This window comes from Nycticebus coucang, chromosome 11, assembly GCF_027406575.1.
Source record: "Nycticebus coucang isolate mNycCou1 chromosome 11, mNycCou1.pri, whole genome shotgun sequence".
Classification (NCBI taxonomy): Eukaryota; Metazoa; Chordata; class Mammalia; order Primates; family Lorisidae; genus Nycticebus; species Nycticebus coucang.
Window position 1 is genome coordinate 79,490,696 of NC_069790.1, and position 17,729 is coordinate 79,508,424.

At 41.4% G+C, this 17,729-nt stretch overlaps 1 protein-coding gene across 1 annotated transcript in view; it reads right to left on the reverse strand.

Annotated features, from left to right (window-relative positions):
• SLC26A3 (solute carrier family 26 member 3) overlaps positions 1–15,130 on the reverse strand; it is a 38,353-nt gene extending 23,223 nt beyond the window's left edge. The window contains exons 1-6 of the mRNA XM_053553728.1: positions 15,028–15,130; positions 5,755–5,971; positions 5,115–5,254; positions 3,051–3,161; positions 2,606–2,781; positions 851–1,015 (exon numbers count right to left, since the gene is read on the reverse strand). Coding sequence (XP_053409703.1) covers positions 851–1,015; positions 2,606–2,781; positions 3,051–3,161; positions 5,115–5,254; positions 5,755–5,885 — 723 coding nt within the window. The 5' untranslated portion in view covers positions 5,886–5,971; positions 15,028–15,130. The remainder of the gene's footprint in view (positions 1–850; positions 1,016–2,605; positions 2,782–3,050; positions 3,162–5,114; positions 5,255–5,754; positions 5,972–15,027) is intronic.
• Between the last annotated feature and the right edge of the window lie 2,599 nt (positions 15,131–17,729).

Consider the following 17,729-nt stretch of genomic DNA (forward strand, 5'->3'; position numbering starts at 1 on the left):
TGCCTCAGCCTCCCCAGCAGCTGGGACTACAGGCGCCCGCCACAACGCCTGGATATTTTTTTTTCTCTTGCCTCAGTCTCCCAAGTAGCTGGGACTACAGGTGCCTGCCACAACACCTAGCTATTTTTTTGTTGCAGTTGTCATTGTTGTTTAGCAGGCCTGGGCCAGGTTTGAACCCGTCTGCCTCGGTGTATGTGGCTGGCGCCCTAGCCATTTAGCTATAAAAGTTTTAATAATATACTTAGACTTTTTTCCTTTTGGACAACACTTAAGTCTAAGAGAAGTGATATTTAATCTTCATTGTTAACATTAGCTATATGGTAGATGTGGTTGATTTTCAACGTTGTTCTCTTTGCTACCCCTTTGTTCTTCTTTCTTCCCATCTGTCCTTCCTTCCTCCCTCCCTTCTTCCATTTTTTTTGTCTGATAGAGTCTTACTCTGTTTCCCAGTCTAGAGTGCTGTGGCATCAATCTAGCTCCCAGCAACTTCAAACTCCCGAGTTCAAGTGATCCTCCTGCCTCAGCCTCCCTAGTAGCTGGGACTACAGGTGTCCCCCACAACTCCTGGCTAATTTTTCTATTTTTAGTAGAGATAGGGGTCTCCATCTTGCACAGGCTGGCCTCTAACTGGAACTCCTAAGCTCAAGGCATCCTTTTGCCTCGGCCTCCCAGAGTGCTAGGATTACAGACAGGCATGAGCCACTGTGTCCAGCCTTTGCTACTTTTTCTTAATGTGAATAAATTTCACAATCTGTTATTCCATGGTAAAGGTACAGAAGGAAAATTCTCCAAGAATCACAATAGTGACTTTCACGCATTTCAGTATTTTTGAAGCCAATGAAATACTTACTTTGAAAATTGAAAATGGATCAGTGTGTGGTGGGACTTGAAGCTGGAGAATGAATTTGAGTTGGGAAACCAGAACATGAATGGCAGCAGCCGTGGTGAAGCCACTGATCAGGGACTCAGATAAGTATACCACTACAAATCCAATCCGCAGAACCCCCATGAGCAACTGCAAAGAGAACAAAAGCCTTTGTTAGTGCGGATAGGAGCGCACCTTGGCAAACTGAAGGGTCAGCAATAGAAATGATTTAAAATGCAAAGGCTCAACCTATATGTATAGGCCTCGCAGAAGCAGATGTTTCTGCCTCCTGAACACTTCCCACCAGTGGTCCTCCCCTTCCTTCCCTTCCCCCCCCCCAGGTTGAATGTTACATGATGTTCAAATAGGATGTAAGTCTGGTATGTCCCCGATTCTGCCTACTTATTCCCCACCCGTATTTTTAGGAAGGACTCATTCATATACCTCTTTAGCGGCAGGCCTCATAAATTTGCAAATGTTATTTTAAGTTACACTTTCTGCTTGCTAGAGCATGGAGGAGCGAGTGTCTATTCATATTTCCTCAAAAAATTACTCAGCTCGTTCGAGAAATACACAACTGTGCATCGGATAACAGAAATAATCAATTTTAGGTGTGAAATAAAGGTTGTTAATTACAGCCCCTCCCCCCACAAAGTATCATTGTTTCACAATAAACTAAGCCAGAAGGATTCTTCCTCCTCCATTCTTGGTCTGTCTTTCTACTAATGTCTCCAGAATGCAGCCGGAGCTGTGGGTGTACAAAGCTCAACTGGGTTCCATTTTTGTCCTAGGTTTAGAAATGTTTTAGAAACTAGCCAAATTGTCGATAAGACACACAGTCATATGTTTGTAATAATTGACTTTTCTTTCTTTAGTAAGAAATGATCATTAGCCATAGCTTGGGCAACGTCTTGAAGAGTCCATGACATTTGCACTCTTCAGCAATGCTGTCAGGGTATGACTTGGGAGAAGGACTTTAGGCCCTACCATAATCTTCTTCAGTGTTCCTTAAATCTTTGATATGAACAGCTTAAAGTGCAAAGCCCCCATCCTTTCCAACTACATTATAGCTGCTGAGGAATTTAAAACATTTTTTAAAAGAAAACCCCAAATAAAAAAAATCTAAAGCCTCCAATGTCTCTATAGAGTTGTTTCTTTCTTTTCTTTCTTTTTTTGAGACAGAGTTTCACGGTCACCCTTGGTAGAGTGTGTGGTGTCATAGCTCACAGCAATCTCAGACTCTTGGACTTAGGTGATTCTCTTGTCTCAGCCTCCCAAGCAGCTGGGACTACAGGTGCCTGCCATAATTCCAGGCTATTTTTAGAGAAGAGGTCTCGCTCTGGCTCAGGCTAGTCTCAAACTTGTGAGCTCAGGCAAGCCACCCGCCTCGGCCTCCCTGAGTGCCGGGATTTCAGGCATGAGCCACTGCACCCAGCCTGTTTCTCGACTCTATCAATTCCCAGGCATTTTACTGAATTAAGCCATAATCGCATCATTCCTCACCACTTGTGCCTTCCCATTCCCCTTTTTCCTTCTATCTAAACCCACATTCACTCATTTTTGCATGTGGATCCACCCCTCACATTTGGTTGTGATGAGGGAGCCTTCTTAAATTACTTCCTATGGGCCACTGAAGGAATGTCACAAAAGGGAAGATGGAGAAGGGTGGCATGAGAGAGAAAAAACAGAAAGATGTGTACCAGCAGATAGGGGTGGTAGGAAACATGAGAAAGTGCTCACCTGGATAATTCCAGCAAGCACGGAGACTGTTGCAGCCACCAACACCTTCTGCTCCTCCGATGGTAATGAAATGTTACTCGCTGAACTATTCGCCAATCCTGAAGCAGTTCCTTCAGTACTTATGACTAATCTCGAAACCACTGCTCCCAACATTGTACTCAGAATTGGAAACGGACCTAAGTAACAGCAGGTGAATTGTGGTCAATATGCGCCTCCCTAAAGGACACTGTCTTTCCTGGATACTGCCTGTGAAAGTAGATTGGCGTAGAAAAACACTGCTGTCTATGGCTCTGCCCTCCTTCTTAAACTCCAGTCCCATTTTTTATAGGAGACAATGATGATTCTTCTCCTGGATTATGCAGTTTGGAATTAATACAATATATGGGTAATAAAATTCATAAAGAAAAAGCAATGTGAGTATTCATCAGCTCGATAACTGACTTACCCACAGATATGTGTCTGGAAGTCCCCAGGAAGAGGTAGACTATGCACGGGAAGAAGGCTGCGTACAACCCATAGGCTGGAGAAATGTTGACCAGCAGAGCAAATGCCAACCCTGTAAACACATAAGCAGCAGGATCCTTATTTTATACAAGAGAAATCATGGAAGTTCTCATTAGGTTCTTCTGATATTGAAGACGGAAAAATAAGTTACTTAATTTAAAAATAAAAACATTTTGAGACAGAGTCTCATTTGTCATCTTCAATAGAGTGCTGTGATGTCATAACTAACAGGAACCTCAAACTCTTGGGATCAAGCAATCCCCTTGCCTCAAGCCTCCTGAGTAGCTGGGAATACAGGGCCCTGCCACATCACCTGGCTATTTTTTAGAGATGGGGCCTGGCTCTTGCTCAAGCTGGTCTTGAACTCCTGAGCTCAGGCAATTCATCTACCTCAGCTTCCCAGAGTGCTAGGATTATAGGCGTGAGCCATTGCGCCCTGCCAGAAATAAGTTACTTAAAAAACTAGAAGTGTGAAAACACTTAGAAGAGGGGTGGCGCCTGTGGCTCACTGAGTAGGGTGCCGGCCCCATATACCAAGGGTGGCAGGTTCAAACAAAAAAATAGCCAAGTGTTGTGGCAGGTGCCTGTAGTCCCAGCTACTCGGAAGACTGAGGTAAGAGAAACGCCTAAGCCCAAGAGCTGGAGATTGCTATGAGCTGTGATGCCATGGCACTCTACCAAGGGTGCTAAAGTGACACTCTGTCTCAAAAAAAAAAAGAAAGAAAGAAAAAGAAAAGAAAAACCCTTAGAAGAGAAACTCTTAGAAGAAAACATAGGTATTAATCTTTGCAACCTTGGATTAGACAATTATTTTTAGTAATGACACCTAAAGCATAAGCATCCAAAGAAAAAACAAATCAAGAAAATGAATTGATAACCCACAGAATGGAGGAAATTATTTGTGACAAGAAAATGAATTGATAACCCACAGAATGGAAGAAATTATTTGTGACTTGTATATCTAATAAGGGTCTAGTACTTATAATATAAAAATAAGGCTTGCAACTCCAGCATCAAATGACAAAAAACCCAATTTAACAATGGGTAAAGGATTTCAATAGATGTTTCTCCAAAGATGTGCAGATGGCCAAAAGCACTGAAAAAAATGCTCAGCATCATTAGTCACTAGAGAAATACAAATCAATGGGCGGCACCTGTGGCTCAAGGAGTAGGGTGTCGGCCCCATATGCTGGAGGTGGCGGGTTCAAACCCGGTCCTGGCCAAAAAAAACTGCAAAAAAAAAAAAAAAAAAATCAAAACCACAAGGAGATACCACTTTACACCCTCTAGGATAGTTAAAATAAAAAGATGGACAATAACAAGAGTTGAGGATATGGAGAAATTCAAACCTTCTCATATTCCTAGTGGAAATGTAGACTGGTGCAGCTACTTTAGAAAATAATTTAGCAGAAAACTACCAAACATACAGTTACCATATGACCCAGCAATTACATACCTAAGAATACATCCAAGAAAATTGAAACATAAGTTCACCCAAAAACTTATATGCAAATATTCAAAATAGCATTATTCATAATAGCCTCCAAGTGGAAACAACTCGAATGTCCATCAGCTGATGAATGGATAAACAAAATGTGGTATACTCATACAACAGAATATTATTTGTTTATAAAATGGAATGGAGTGCCAAATATGTTACAATATGGATCAGCCTTGAAAATATTAAGCTAAGTGAAAGAAAACAGACATAAGGTTATTGTGTACAATATTTTTATATTGTACAAATCCCTCTATATAGTATATAAAATATCCAAAATAGGCAGATGTGTAAAGGCAGGAAGTCATTGCCAGAAGGGTAAGTTGGGAGGGGATATGAAGGGACTGCTAATGGATAAGGGATTATTGGTGGGGGGAGAGAGGAAATGTTCTGGAATTAGATAGTGATGATAGATGTACAACCTAGTGAATATACTAAAAACCACTGAATAGTACACATTGAAAGGATGAATTTTATGGTATATAAATTATATCTTTAAAACATTACCTTGTAGTACAGACACCAGCCCTGTACTGATACCAGAAACAATGTCACTGAGGATCCATTCCTTTGGCCGATATGCAGGTAACCAAGATGCTATGGGGAACAAAGAGAGGGCAATTCCCTTGGCCTTTTGTATGGAACAGCTGAAAATATTGAAAGCCACAGGTCAGTCAATTAATATCAATTTTTAAGTTTAGTACTTAATTGTGGGTGGAAAATCCATAAAGATGATAATTAATTAAAGATTAAATTAGCGATTTTACTCCCACTAACGTTCACCTCTCTACCTGTGTCTCCTGCTCCCTGGTCACCACCAAAAGAACAACAACAAAAATGGTTTGTCTATAGCCAGAATATAGCCTATTTGTCATCCTCAGCTTAAACTGTGCACTAGTTCAATTGAGAATTTGCCTCTGTTCTCACCGGTTAACTATCTGATTTGGAAAGACTGTGCTGATAGCTGAGATGGCATTCATTTGAGATACTACCTTTCCAGCTCTGGCAGGGAGCAGGAAGTTAGGAAGCCACAGGGAAGACTCCCTAGACTAAGGGCTAGAGCCAGAAAGGAGAACTTGAAAGCTACAAAATTTAAGAGAAATTATTTCACTTACTCCTGACACTAGTACTTGAAGATATATCTTACCTACAACACAGTTTGAGATGATCCAGAAATGTCTTATGATGTCTCTTTATCTTCTTATGTTCTTCACCAAAATCATTTGCAGAATATACCGGCCTGGCCACAATGTACTGATTCCCAAAAGGTTCGATCATTTTGCTTTCTTTGGGGCTGTGGCAAGTTGAAGACCTTTGGAACTATGTGATGAACCCTTCTTCTTGCCTTTAGCAGGTTAAAATACCTGAAACCAAGCAGAGCTTGCTTCTTAAATAACTCAGAGATAATGTGATGCAATTTACAGATGAGTGAGCTCCGAACTGAATGTTACCACCTTTTGAGATCAAAAAAGGCAGGATTAAGGGACCTAGATTGTGTTTTGTGATGGTGATATCACTTTTTACTCCAATGAGCTGGATAAGTAAACGAGAACTTTTATTTTTTCAAATGGTTGCCACGAAGTAACAAAAATCAACTCAATTTACTGATCAGGGAGTCCACTTTTTACTTGTGAAGTAAGATCTTCTCTTCGATTTTTTTCCTAGAAACGTTTCCAAAGTTATGGCACTGGAGTACTAGGACAGATTAGACTTAAAATCTATTTACTGCTCCTAACTTCAGTCAAGCCTATTGCAATTTACCCATCGGAATTTTTATATTTTATAAAATGCTTTTAATTTGTGAAATTCAAAAATATTATCTGTTTCAATTATTTTCTTATTGTTTCTGGAGTTCGATGATTTTACAATGTATAGGTGAAAAAACTGTGGCGCAGACTAAATATTATTGGGTTATTTAGTTCCTAAATGATGAGGTCTTTATAAGGAGAAATCTTGGATAAGTTACTTCACTTCTCTGAGCCTCATCTGTATAATTGGGATAAAGATACCCAAGTTTCAAGGTAAGTCTAAAGATTAAATGCGGATGTTTTCAAAAGATCTAGCATTGCACTTGGCACACAGCAGGCATTTCCTAAATGATAGTTATAACTTTAACTATTAGCATTTTTCTGCACAAGATGTTTAATTTTTTATTCTTATCTCAGTTCTGTTTCTATTATACTTAAAAGATCAATTTTATAAAATGTTTTTATGCATGTTACCAATTTAGTCCTCACAATTCTTTCAGGCACTTAACTGTTATTATCATTATTATTATTATTTTCTTCTTACAAATGAGAACATAATCACACGCACCCCAACCCCCAATAAAATCCAAGCACTGTTTGTTAGGTCATACAGCTAGCAAAGTGTCTGAAAAGGATCTGAATTCTTAGACTTATTTGCTATTTGTTCTATGACATGCAGCTGCTTTATTGTCCAATATGAACATAATTGAAGAACATTCCAGCTAAACTGCTAACATTTCCCCCCCAATCTTGGTTTTATATTACCACCCATAATGCCCAAGTTTTGTTCCTTGACTTCAATCACAGTGATTAATTGAATTATCTCACACCAGATTGTATCTTGTTACACGGTGATCTCATAGATCTCACAGGATTTTCAGTATGTTTGCAGAGCTGAGGTTATAACCAGGAATCAGATTCTGAACCCTACTGACCCCTCTCTGACCACACGTTTCTTTCCCTAAACCAACCTCCAGCCTCCTCCACTGTCTTCTGTGCCCACAGCACAGTGCTTTTGCTCCACCCTCTGGCTTGACCCCGGAATTCAAATCCCTTCATCTCAGTTATCCCCCTTTGCTGTTCCTTCTGAGATCTCCCCGAGCTGCCCGGCTTCTTCCTTTTTGTCCCTGTCTCCTCTTCCATCTCCCCACCCTTAGTTCCAGGGGTCAGATCCCACTAACGAGACAGTACTTCCCATTGTCAGAAGAACTTGTTCCTGAAGTGGAGTTGGCTCCAGCGTTGCTGTGCACAGCATGGGTCTCCGTCCTCTTTTGCCAAGTACCAACAATATAGCTGGGGCCTTAACAATTAAGCTCTTCATGGTCAATGACTTCTGACATCTTGGATCTCTAGCAAAGGCTATCAGGAGTGCCTTTTGAGAGCAGCTTTAATCCTATGAGGTATCCAACCTAGCCAAACTGAAGATGGAGGAAACTCAAGGACCATGTATGTTTTGTTCTATCAGATACTGCCATGAACAGGAAAAAAAAAAAAAAAGATTCTGCTCTTTAGTTGCTTTACTCATGTTTTCATCAAGTTCACAGAAGCTATTAGTTCTTTTCCTTAAAAAAGATTCTGAAGCTCCTCCTCCTCCTCCTCCTCCAGCTGTAGGTTTTCTCTCTGCTAATTTTTAATCTTGCCTAGGACAATGATGGTAGAAATAACTTCATTTGTGTCAGCGTCCTTCCCTGAGGCTGGCCATGGCTCCCACACACCTGGAGCTGGATCAGGAACTTAACCTCTGGCCATCCTGCCGTGGACTGGAAAGAATGTTCTCCACACACTCGAGCGCCGCCTACAAGGGGAGTGTTCAAGGGCAGGAATCAGGGTGGCTTAAGAGATCGTTCTAGAATTTAGAGAGGCCTTGAGGGTCATATTCCAATTTTTTTTTCTGGAACCCATTCCTGTGTCCAAAAGCTGCTGCCTGGTATTCCACATGTTACAAACAATGTGAGCCCCTGAACCAACCACCCCCATGGCACCTCTGCTGAAAAGACGCTCCAGAGAGTCATAAATTAACAGCATTCTCCATTTCATCATTTCTGAGATTCTTGAGAATGACCTACTTGAGATAGGAATTCAAACGTGATTGTCTTACCTTTTTTTTTTTAACCTGAACAAATTACTTTTTCCCTAGAAATTTTCAGAAAAAAAAATGTTTTTTTGTTTCTGGAATTCCCAAGTCCAGTTTCAAATATTATATTCATATTTAACATACGCTTTTTCTTGTTCTATCTTTGTGCCTCAATTCTCTCCAGGTTTCCTGGGGTGCCAGTGACCTTTGGGAGGATTAAAATTCATTCGTAGGGCCTCTTCCTCCTAAAAGCATTAGAACGCTGAGCCTTATTTGTATATATTTTCACTTTCATTTGCTTTCCTATGATGTGCTTTTAAAAATTTCTTCATCGGGTGGCACCTGTGGCTCAAAGGAATAGGGCGCCAGCCCCATATGCCGGAGGTGGTGGGTTCAAACCCAGCCCTGGCCAAAAACTGCAAAAAAAAAGTCTTCATCTAAAAGATATATATGTATATATATTATATATAATATACACATACACATATACTTATATGCAGGGTGGCCATAAAGTTTGTGTACAATTTAAAATAGCACATGAACCTCATGGCCACCCAGTGTAAGTACATACCTTGGTACTGTGCCTTAGTCATATGCATTATGGTTCTCTGTCCTTTTTCTTTCTTTTCTTTTCTTTTTTTTTTTTTCTTTCTTTCTTTCTTTCTTTTTTTTTTTTTTTAGCAGAAAGCAGAAATTTAATCCTAGGATTAATTTCTGAAGTTCAGTTTCTCAATTTAATTATTCCAGTTTATTTTTAATTTTTATTTATTTATTTATTTTTAAGACAACGTCTCACTCTATTGCCCTGGGTAGAGTGCCATATTGTCATAGCTCACAGCAACCTCCAACTCTTGGGCTTGAGCAATCCTCTTGTCTCAGCCTCCCAGGTAGCTGAGATTACAGGTGTATACCACAATGCCCAGCTAGTTTTTCTATTTTTAGTCGAGTCAGGCTGGTCTAGAACTCTTGAGCTGAAACAATCCACTTGCCTCGGCCTACTATTCTAGTTTATTGTCAACTTTTTGGTATTTCTAGGGATTGCCCTGTATGTACCTTCCTCCCTTACCCCTCCAAGTTCTGCCCGTTTCCAACCTGTAGCCCAAGCTGTGAGGTCAACCCCTGGTTTCCAGCTTTTAGGAGGCCCCACTCTGCCTGCCTCATTCTGCTGAGAAGCATCTTATGCCCCTGCTCTTCTACTCAGCCTTCATTTAGTCTGTGTTCTAGTCTTTAAGGGTCTACCCCTTTTGCTGGGAAAAAACTCATTTGAACCAAGATGCTCACAGGCAATGCTAGGATTGGACTTTAGTTAGTGGTCATTGAACCCTGGAGGCGGGCAAGAGCACAGAGCATTTCCCAACCCCTCTCCCATCACATTGGGTACATCCATGCTTGCACAAGGCAGCTCTTAGTGACATTGCCCTTCAATAGCTGTCCAAGCTAAGGAAGGTCTTCCTGAAGACACTGCCAAAAATGCTATACTGTGCCTAAAATCTGCTGAAAACACAGCTAGAGGTAAGCCGGCCCTATTTTGTGAATTCGTCTGTCCTTGCCCAGTGGGAAATACAGTGTGTCCTGTTAACTGTGTTTGGGGGAGGGGCGATGGCAGAACAAGCAGAACAACAGCTCTCGAGAAAACCTGGAGGAAGACCTCAACCCTCAGCACAGACGGGCCAGAAGTCAAGGGCACGCGAAGCTCCACATTCTGATTTGCGTGCAGCTGGGTGGAAGCAAGGACAGGACAGCATCAGAGCTGGAGAGGGCCACAGCGGTGATTAGAAGGGGAGAGGGTCTCAGCCCCAATGCTGGCGAAGGGAGGACAGAGGGGGTCAGAGGCTGGAGCGGGTAATGATTTCCAGTTAAATGCTGTAATTCTTGTGTGTTTCAATCACTTTTGAAACACAACAGAGTAAGTAATTACTTAAGCTGTCATAGAGGTACACCAGAGCTATTTCTCTGAGAGAAATAAACAGGTCCATTGTTATTTAGAACATGAAAATCACTCCTGTTTTCCTCTACCATTTAGTGGTAATTGGTTCAAAGCTCTTAGCTTTGTATGGATTGTTTTTAAAGCCAGAGTCATTCCTTGGAAAGAGAGAAGCGACTGATACAGAAGGTGTTCGAAGGTGATGGAACCAGGGTGAGAACCCCGAGGGTGTGGAGGCAGTTCCCCCAGACATCTAAGGCACGACGGCTAAAGGAAAATGTTTTGGTTTTTTTTTTAGCCAAAAGTATGTGGATAATTCACACAATTGTAGTTCAGTGTCTATAGTGGGCAAGAACATTTGTCTTATATGTATTGCTAATTCAAGAAATCTGTTTATGTATTTTATTAAATTTTATAGTAATCTTATAATATCTGCTAGGAACTCTGTTTTGATTTTAGTTTGGGCAATAAACTTAATATTATTTTCATCAGTCCTATTACTGCCTTTCCCATAATGCTGACAAATTGAGTCAAAACTAATTTAGTTAAGAGGTGCAGCAGAAAAGAGTGACGATTTGGCAACGAAGTAGACCTTGTTTCAAATCCTTGCTTTGCCATTTCTGAACTGTGTTTGCTACAGGCAAGTGATTCAATGGCAAAGGTGGGCGTCATTGTCTTCCTGGCAGGGCTGGGGTCCAGACTGAAGGTAAAGTACCCAAAGAGAGACTTCTCAGCCTTCATGTCACAGGTAACAGCCCCAGGACTGAGTTTAACATTGACTGTTTAGAATAAATTTATAACATGACGGAAGTCAGCGGGACCAGCGGTCAGTTAGTGCTGCCAACTTTTCTATGACTTCATGTTTAAGCTTATCTCCAGGAATAGTCATTTTCCACATTGATCCAAGTTTATTTTAACATCATTTCTAAAGGATCTACTTATCTAGCCTTCCTCGCCTGGCATACAAGCCCCTTTGCATTTCGGTTCTGGCCTATCCCACAAGTTTCTTTCACTCCTTTACGGTTCTAGCTGGTTCTTAACACATCCTAATATTTAACATCTCCGTGTCTGAGCACATTGTTTCCTTTATCTGTGCTCTTCTCCAACACTTGGTAGTTCCAATTCATTTCTAAAAATACTCAGCTGTCCCCGACTGCTGATTCCTTTCTTTATTCCTTCAACAAAACATTTATCAGCCTATTGTTTGCCAGGATCTCAGTTCCTAATGCAGCTGTCTATGATAAGGAAATGCTGGGAAGCCTTCATGGAGTCCCCAGACGGAGTTAATCATTTCCTTCTTGCCAGCACCTTGCACATAATTCTGTTCCATACCATATGGTGCGGTCCTTATTTGTTTATGTTTCTCTTCCCCACAAGACTGAGTTTCCCAAGGGTAAGGCCCAAATCTTAATCCTTCTTCCCTCCTTTGTATCAGTTCGGTAACATAGTAGAAAGTTTGTTGAAATAAACTGAACTATTAGTAAAAAGATATATAAATGATGTAGTCCTGGACTCCAAGGTTTACATGCACAGGAGAAGAACCCAAACTGATTGTTGTAGGTAAGAAATTGAAAGGAAGAAGCAGGGTGTGGGTTGTGGCTGAGGAAAGTTTCATGAAAGAACTGGGGGTCTTGAGCTGGACCCTGGAGAACAGATGTGTAGGGGAGGGGTGATGAGAAAGCCGAGCAGAGTGAGCAAATCACGTTCAAAGGATAGTGACAGACGCAAAAACTGAAACAGAAGCCCTTCTGAGCCAGAAAGACTGAGCCGGTAGAAATGTTGGGGTGTGCCACAGCAAGGTGTTTCAGAGCCTGTGGGCTCAGAGAAGATGAAGAAGGCCCTTGGCCATTTCTTCAAGGCTTTGAGATGTTCTAAGCCCTTTCACTTTTCCTTCTTGAACCTTACCTTGTGAAAGAGGCAGAGAAGCAAGGCTTCACCAGCTTACAGAGGAAGAAACTGAAGCATGAGAAGATGAATGACTTTCTCAAGCGTGTAGCTGGCAGGTGACAGAGCCAGAAGGAGAAGTCGTGCCTCATGAACACCTGGCTCTTTCTACTTCATGTTCTTCTTTGCTACTTTCTGACATGTTGATGTGGGGGTGTCTCATCAGTCCCTATCCCCAAGGGACACAAGGCAAGGAACAAAGCTGCCCACGGGACACCCTCCCAGTCCTTGCCCCTGAGCATAAGAGCGCCACACTCCAAGCCCCTACTCTCAACATCACACGCACAACGTGAACCTGGGTGGCCTGGGGCTCCGTTTCCTTGGGGTGATCTGGTTTAGTCTCACCTCTGTTCCACAATCAAGTGAAACAGAGGCTAGAAGAGGCTCTTCTTTTCTCTTTGGAGAATCAAAGACCTTTATTGTGGAGAAGAACTAGACTATATTATTACTTACTGATTCCAGTAATTAAAAAATATCCATTCACATTTTGTGAACAGTTTTCTTCCTTAGTTGAATAAGAGCTACCTACTTGTCTTAATACATCAATTTATTTATATACTTACATATTCATTTATCCAGAGGGAGGAAGCAAAATGTGTATTAACTCATTATAAATCGCTTACTTCTGAAATTGAATAGTTGCTTCCTAATTGCTCAGTAGGAAAGGTCTTTCTGTGACCAACTTTCATGACAAATTTGCTTTGGAAAAGAGAGTTATTCATTTTACCATAAGGACATTTATACTAGATTGTTTATCATAGCTCAATTTATTTATTTTTTTGAGACAGAGCCTCAAGCTATCACCCTGGGTAGAGTGCCATGGCATCACAGCTTACAGAAACCTCCAACTCCTGGGCTTAAGCGATTCTCTTACCTCAGCCTCCCAAATAGCTGTGGCACCTGCCACAATGCCCGGCTATTTTTTGGTTGTAGTTGTCATTATTGTCTGGCAGGCCCAGGCTGGATTTGAACCCACCTGCTATGGTATATGTGGCTGGAACCTTAGCTGCTTGAGCTACAGGCGCCAAGCCAATCATAGCTCAATTTATAATCACCACGATGTGGAAACAACCTAAATGCTCATCCTCATCAACCCAGGAATGGATTAACAAGCTGTAATATACATATGCCATGGAATACTATTCAGCCATAAAAAGGTGGAGAATTTACATCTTTTGTATTAACCAACACATTATTCTTAGTACAGTATCCCAAGAATGGAAAATAAGATTGAGGCTGTGAAATTCTCAGACGTAGGAAAAGCTAAGTGAGTTCAAACCCAAATCCATTCCCAGTGAGTTCTAGAAAAGACTATTTCCCTACTTATGACTCACATGTTACAAACTCAAAACATAACTCGAGCTTAGTCAGTCAGCAGACAGTGTCCCCGGGAAAACAGGCCCATGAAAACAGTGATTGCCTTAAAACTTCTGGTCACTCTGTTCCCGTTACAGAACTTGCAAGAAGTCAGGTACAAGATAAACCCTACAAAGGTACTGACCATGGGAAGTCATTTAACCATAACACACACCTCATAGTGCACAAGAAGATTCACGCAGGAGAGAAACCTTACGTGTGCAAAGAGTGTGGGAAAGCCTTCAGCCAGAGCTCTTCCCTCATTCAACATGAGAGACTCCACACGGCAGACAGCCCTACAAGTCTGCCGAAGGTGGGAAATCTTGGATACCAGACACAATTATAAGAGGGACTCTTCCTAACAAATACAAACATTGTAACCTAGTTGTTTGTACCCTCACATTAACTTGAAAAAAAAAAGAGTTATTAGGTCCACTGATTTAATAAATTATTTCTTAGTTGCATATATAAGGAATGTTATAAATCTGACATTTATAATAGAGTTGGTAATCTATTATATAATCTATAATATCATACAGATAAGTACTTCTGTACATACAGTCACAGTATGTTATACTTTATATTATACTATACTGCTTGTGGCATAGGGCCCTCTGCTACTTTGCAGTGGCAATTTTTTCCTGCTGATCCCTCCTCCCTTTCCACTGTCTATCCTTCTTGCTCTAATTATATTTTCTCCGTCCTCCTTTTCCCTTAGCCTTTTCTCCTTCGAAAGTCTGAGGTGTTTGGCACATAAATCCATCACATTTGGACTCTGGACCAGATGACCTTTCTTTCCTTCCTTTTTTTTTTTTTTTTCCAGAGAGATGTGGTCTCATTACTGCCGAGACTGGTCTCGAACTCCTGGGTTCAAGCAATCCCCTGCCTCAGCCTCTCAAGTAGCTGGGACTGCAGGCTTGTGTCACTATGCCCGGCTAGGACCAGAGGACTTTTCTAAGTCCTTTCTAACAGATGATTCTATGTCCTGGAGAAACTCCTAAAAACTTGCTTTGTTTGCCAGCCTTCAAAGTGGATGATCTACCTACAAAGTCAAATCTGGGTAGAGAATTAAAGGACTTATCTTAATAATTAAGATGAGAACCAGTGCTCTCCTTGAAAAAGCTATTTATGCCTTAACAACACCTATGGCCATTTACTTGGTAAATTAAAGGCTACTCAAATATTTAATTTGTGCTGCTAGTGCTCTAGACACACGCACATAGCCTTTTAGTGGAATCTATCAAAATATTCATGCTCATGAAATAAACTCAGAACATAAGAGTAATTCCTAAGTAGACTTTGATCAGAAAAAAATACCATTTTTAAAAAATAGACAACCGGTTTGAATAAAATGATCATAAATTTGGTTCCTACCTGATACACACTCAAGCGAGGAGCTTCAGCAACAGTGGAAAATTGTTAAGCTAAAGTACCCCTGTTCTTTGAGACAGTCTCCATCCACTCAGCTGGCTCTGTGCATCCATATGTATGGGGATGTCTATATATAGGTTATGCAAGGCAGTGGACACATTGCCTTTCTGTCAGCTTTAATAATTAACTTTCATTAACTTTTACAACAATGAAAAGACTGCAATGTGGTCTTGACCTTTGAGACTTCGATCTGCACAAGTGATGATGACAACAGCTTCCTCAAGTTCCTTGTGAGATTAAACCACCCAGTGCATTCGTATGATATGGATTTCATTGGTTTGAAGAGATTTGCACAGCAGATGTGCACGTGAAAGTAAAAAGGAAAAGAATGAAATCAAAACAATCTTTGCAAGTGTTACCTCCTTGACATTTTACCTCCCATTTGACATGAGAGTCAGTGTTGTTGTTTCTTGGCCGATGACACCATGGAACTCCCAGGGGCTGTGACAGGGTGGTGCACAGGTTAACCCCTGGCATGATACAGGTCCTTGCTAGGAATGCTGTCCCAACTCCCAGCAGCAGGCCTCTATTTGTGCTGTAATTTCTGCCCCTACCTCTGCTCTGCTCAAGAGAGGTAAACCCTGTGTTGTTAAAGGCCATGAGTACTTTCAATTCTCATCTTATGTAGTCTCTTAGCCTTTGACCCTGCAAACTATCCTTCCTTGAAATCCCCAGTTTTTTAAATGTTAAAAAAAGTTTTTAAAGCAGATTTTTCTTTTTCTCTCACACTTCTTTGCCAACTCTCCCTCTATCTAGCCCTTTCTCAAGGTTCTGTCCTGGACTCTCTTTTTCGCTCTTTCTACACCCTTACCCTAAACAAGAGTCCCATGGCTCCGAGCCTCATACAGATTTCCAGCTGCAGCCCTCTAGGTTCGCAGAATTAACTGCCAGTCAGCACCTCTGCCTGGCTGCCCCGTAGGCATCTCAAATGCAACACAACTCAATCTGAACTCGATCTTGTCTCCCAAATCTGCCCCATCTCTAGTCTTCCTCATATCAGTAAAGAATGCTCCCCTGTGCTCATGTCAAAAACCTGGGAACCATCCCTGACACTTGCCCTCACAGACATTTTCCCCACCAGCAGCCAATCCCTCACTAGGTCCTGTTGACTCCACCTCTAAAATACATCACTAAGCCATCACTTTCTGTCCTGTCACTCTTGTCTTCTCACCAGGGCCACCTGCTGCACCTCCTGCTTCCTCTCTAGCCCTCCCCGTCTCTGGCACCCAGTAGCAGGGGTGATCTTTTCACACTAGTCCTCTTCATGGGCTAATGCCTCTACTTAGGCTAACAGGCCTCCAAAGTCTTGCCTGATCTTCCCCGGCCCATCTCTCCAGCCTCGTCTGGCCCTGCTCTCACCTTCCTTTCTCCAGCACAGTGGAGAAATCTGGCAGCTCCTTGCAGACATCATTACTTCTCCCTCCCTCTCTTTCTGGCTGTCAACTAGCTTCAATGTCACTTCGTCAGAGAGAACTCCTCTGACTTCCCAGTCTCAGTGAGCCCCTGAGTTACTCTTGTATATTCTCTCATCGCATCCTGTACTTTGTTTGTAATCCCTTGGTTGATTTACATGCACTTTTTAAAACACAGCATCATAATCAAAAAATACTCAATTATCTACTTGGATAATGTTTGGCTTCTTCATTAGAATGAAAGCTCCTTGCAGACAAGGACCTTGACTGTCTTATTCACCACTGAGTCTCTAGTGCCTAGAGAGAAACTCTCACAGAACGGCCACACAATACATATTGGTTGAGTGACAGTTAAATGAGCTATATATATATATATATATTTTTTTTTTTTTTTTTTTGAGATAGAGTCTCACTATGGCACCCTTGGTAGAGTGCTATGGCATCACAGCTCACAGCAAACTCAAACTCTTGGGCTTAAGCAATTCTCTTACCTCAGCCTCCCAAATAGCTGGGCCTACAGGTGCCTGCCACAACTCCCAGCTGTTTTGTTTTTGTTGTTGTTGTTGTTGTCTTTGTTTAGCTGGCCCAGGTTGGGTTTGAATCCATCAGCGTTGGTGTATAGGGCTGGCACCCTACCCACTGAGCCATGGACCCAGTCAAATAAACTATATTTCATATGACACAAGTCCAAGAGAATTTGGACAGGTCACTGGAGTTTGTTCTAAATTAATCTAACCTACATTTTTAATCCAGTTCATACATGTGCTGTGTAATTAAATTAGCTGTGGTGTCATTTATTTCATGCCTTTCTTGATAACAGCTAATTTTAACTTAGTGTATACCTTGGACCAGGAACTGTACAGTGTTTTTTGTTGGGTTTAGCCCATTTAATCTTTACAAGAACCATATACAGCATAGTATTTTATAAATGAGTACATTGAAATTTGTTCTGAGTAGTGGAGCTAATTAGAATCTAGGAAGCCTAACTTTAATTGTCTTGTCTTGTCTTTTTTTTTTTTTTTTTTGAGACAGAGTCTCTCTCTGTCACCTGAGTTACAATGTGGTGGCATTATCATAGCTCACGGCAACCTCCAACTCCTGGGATCAAGAGGTCCTTCTGCCTCAGCCTCCCAAGTAGCTAGGACTACAGGTGCACTTTGCCCAGCTACATTTTCTATTTTTCTTGTGGTGACAATATTACTCTCTTGCTCAGGCTGGTGTCAAACTCCTGGG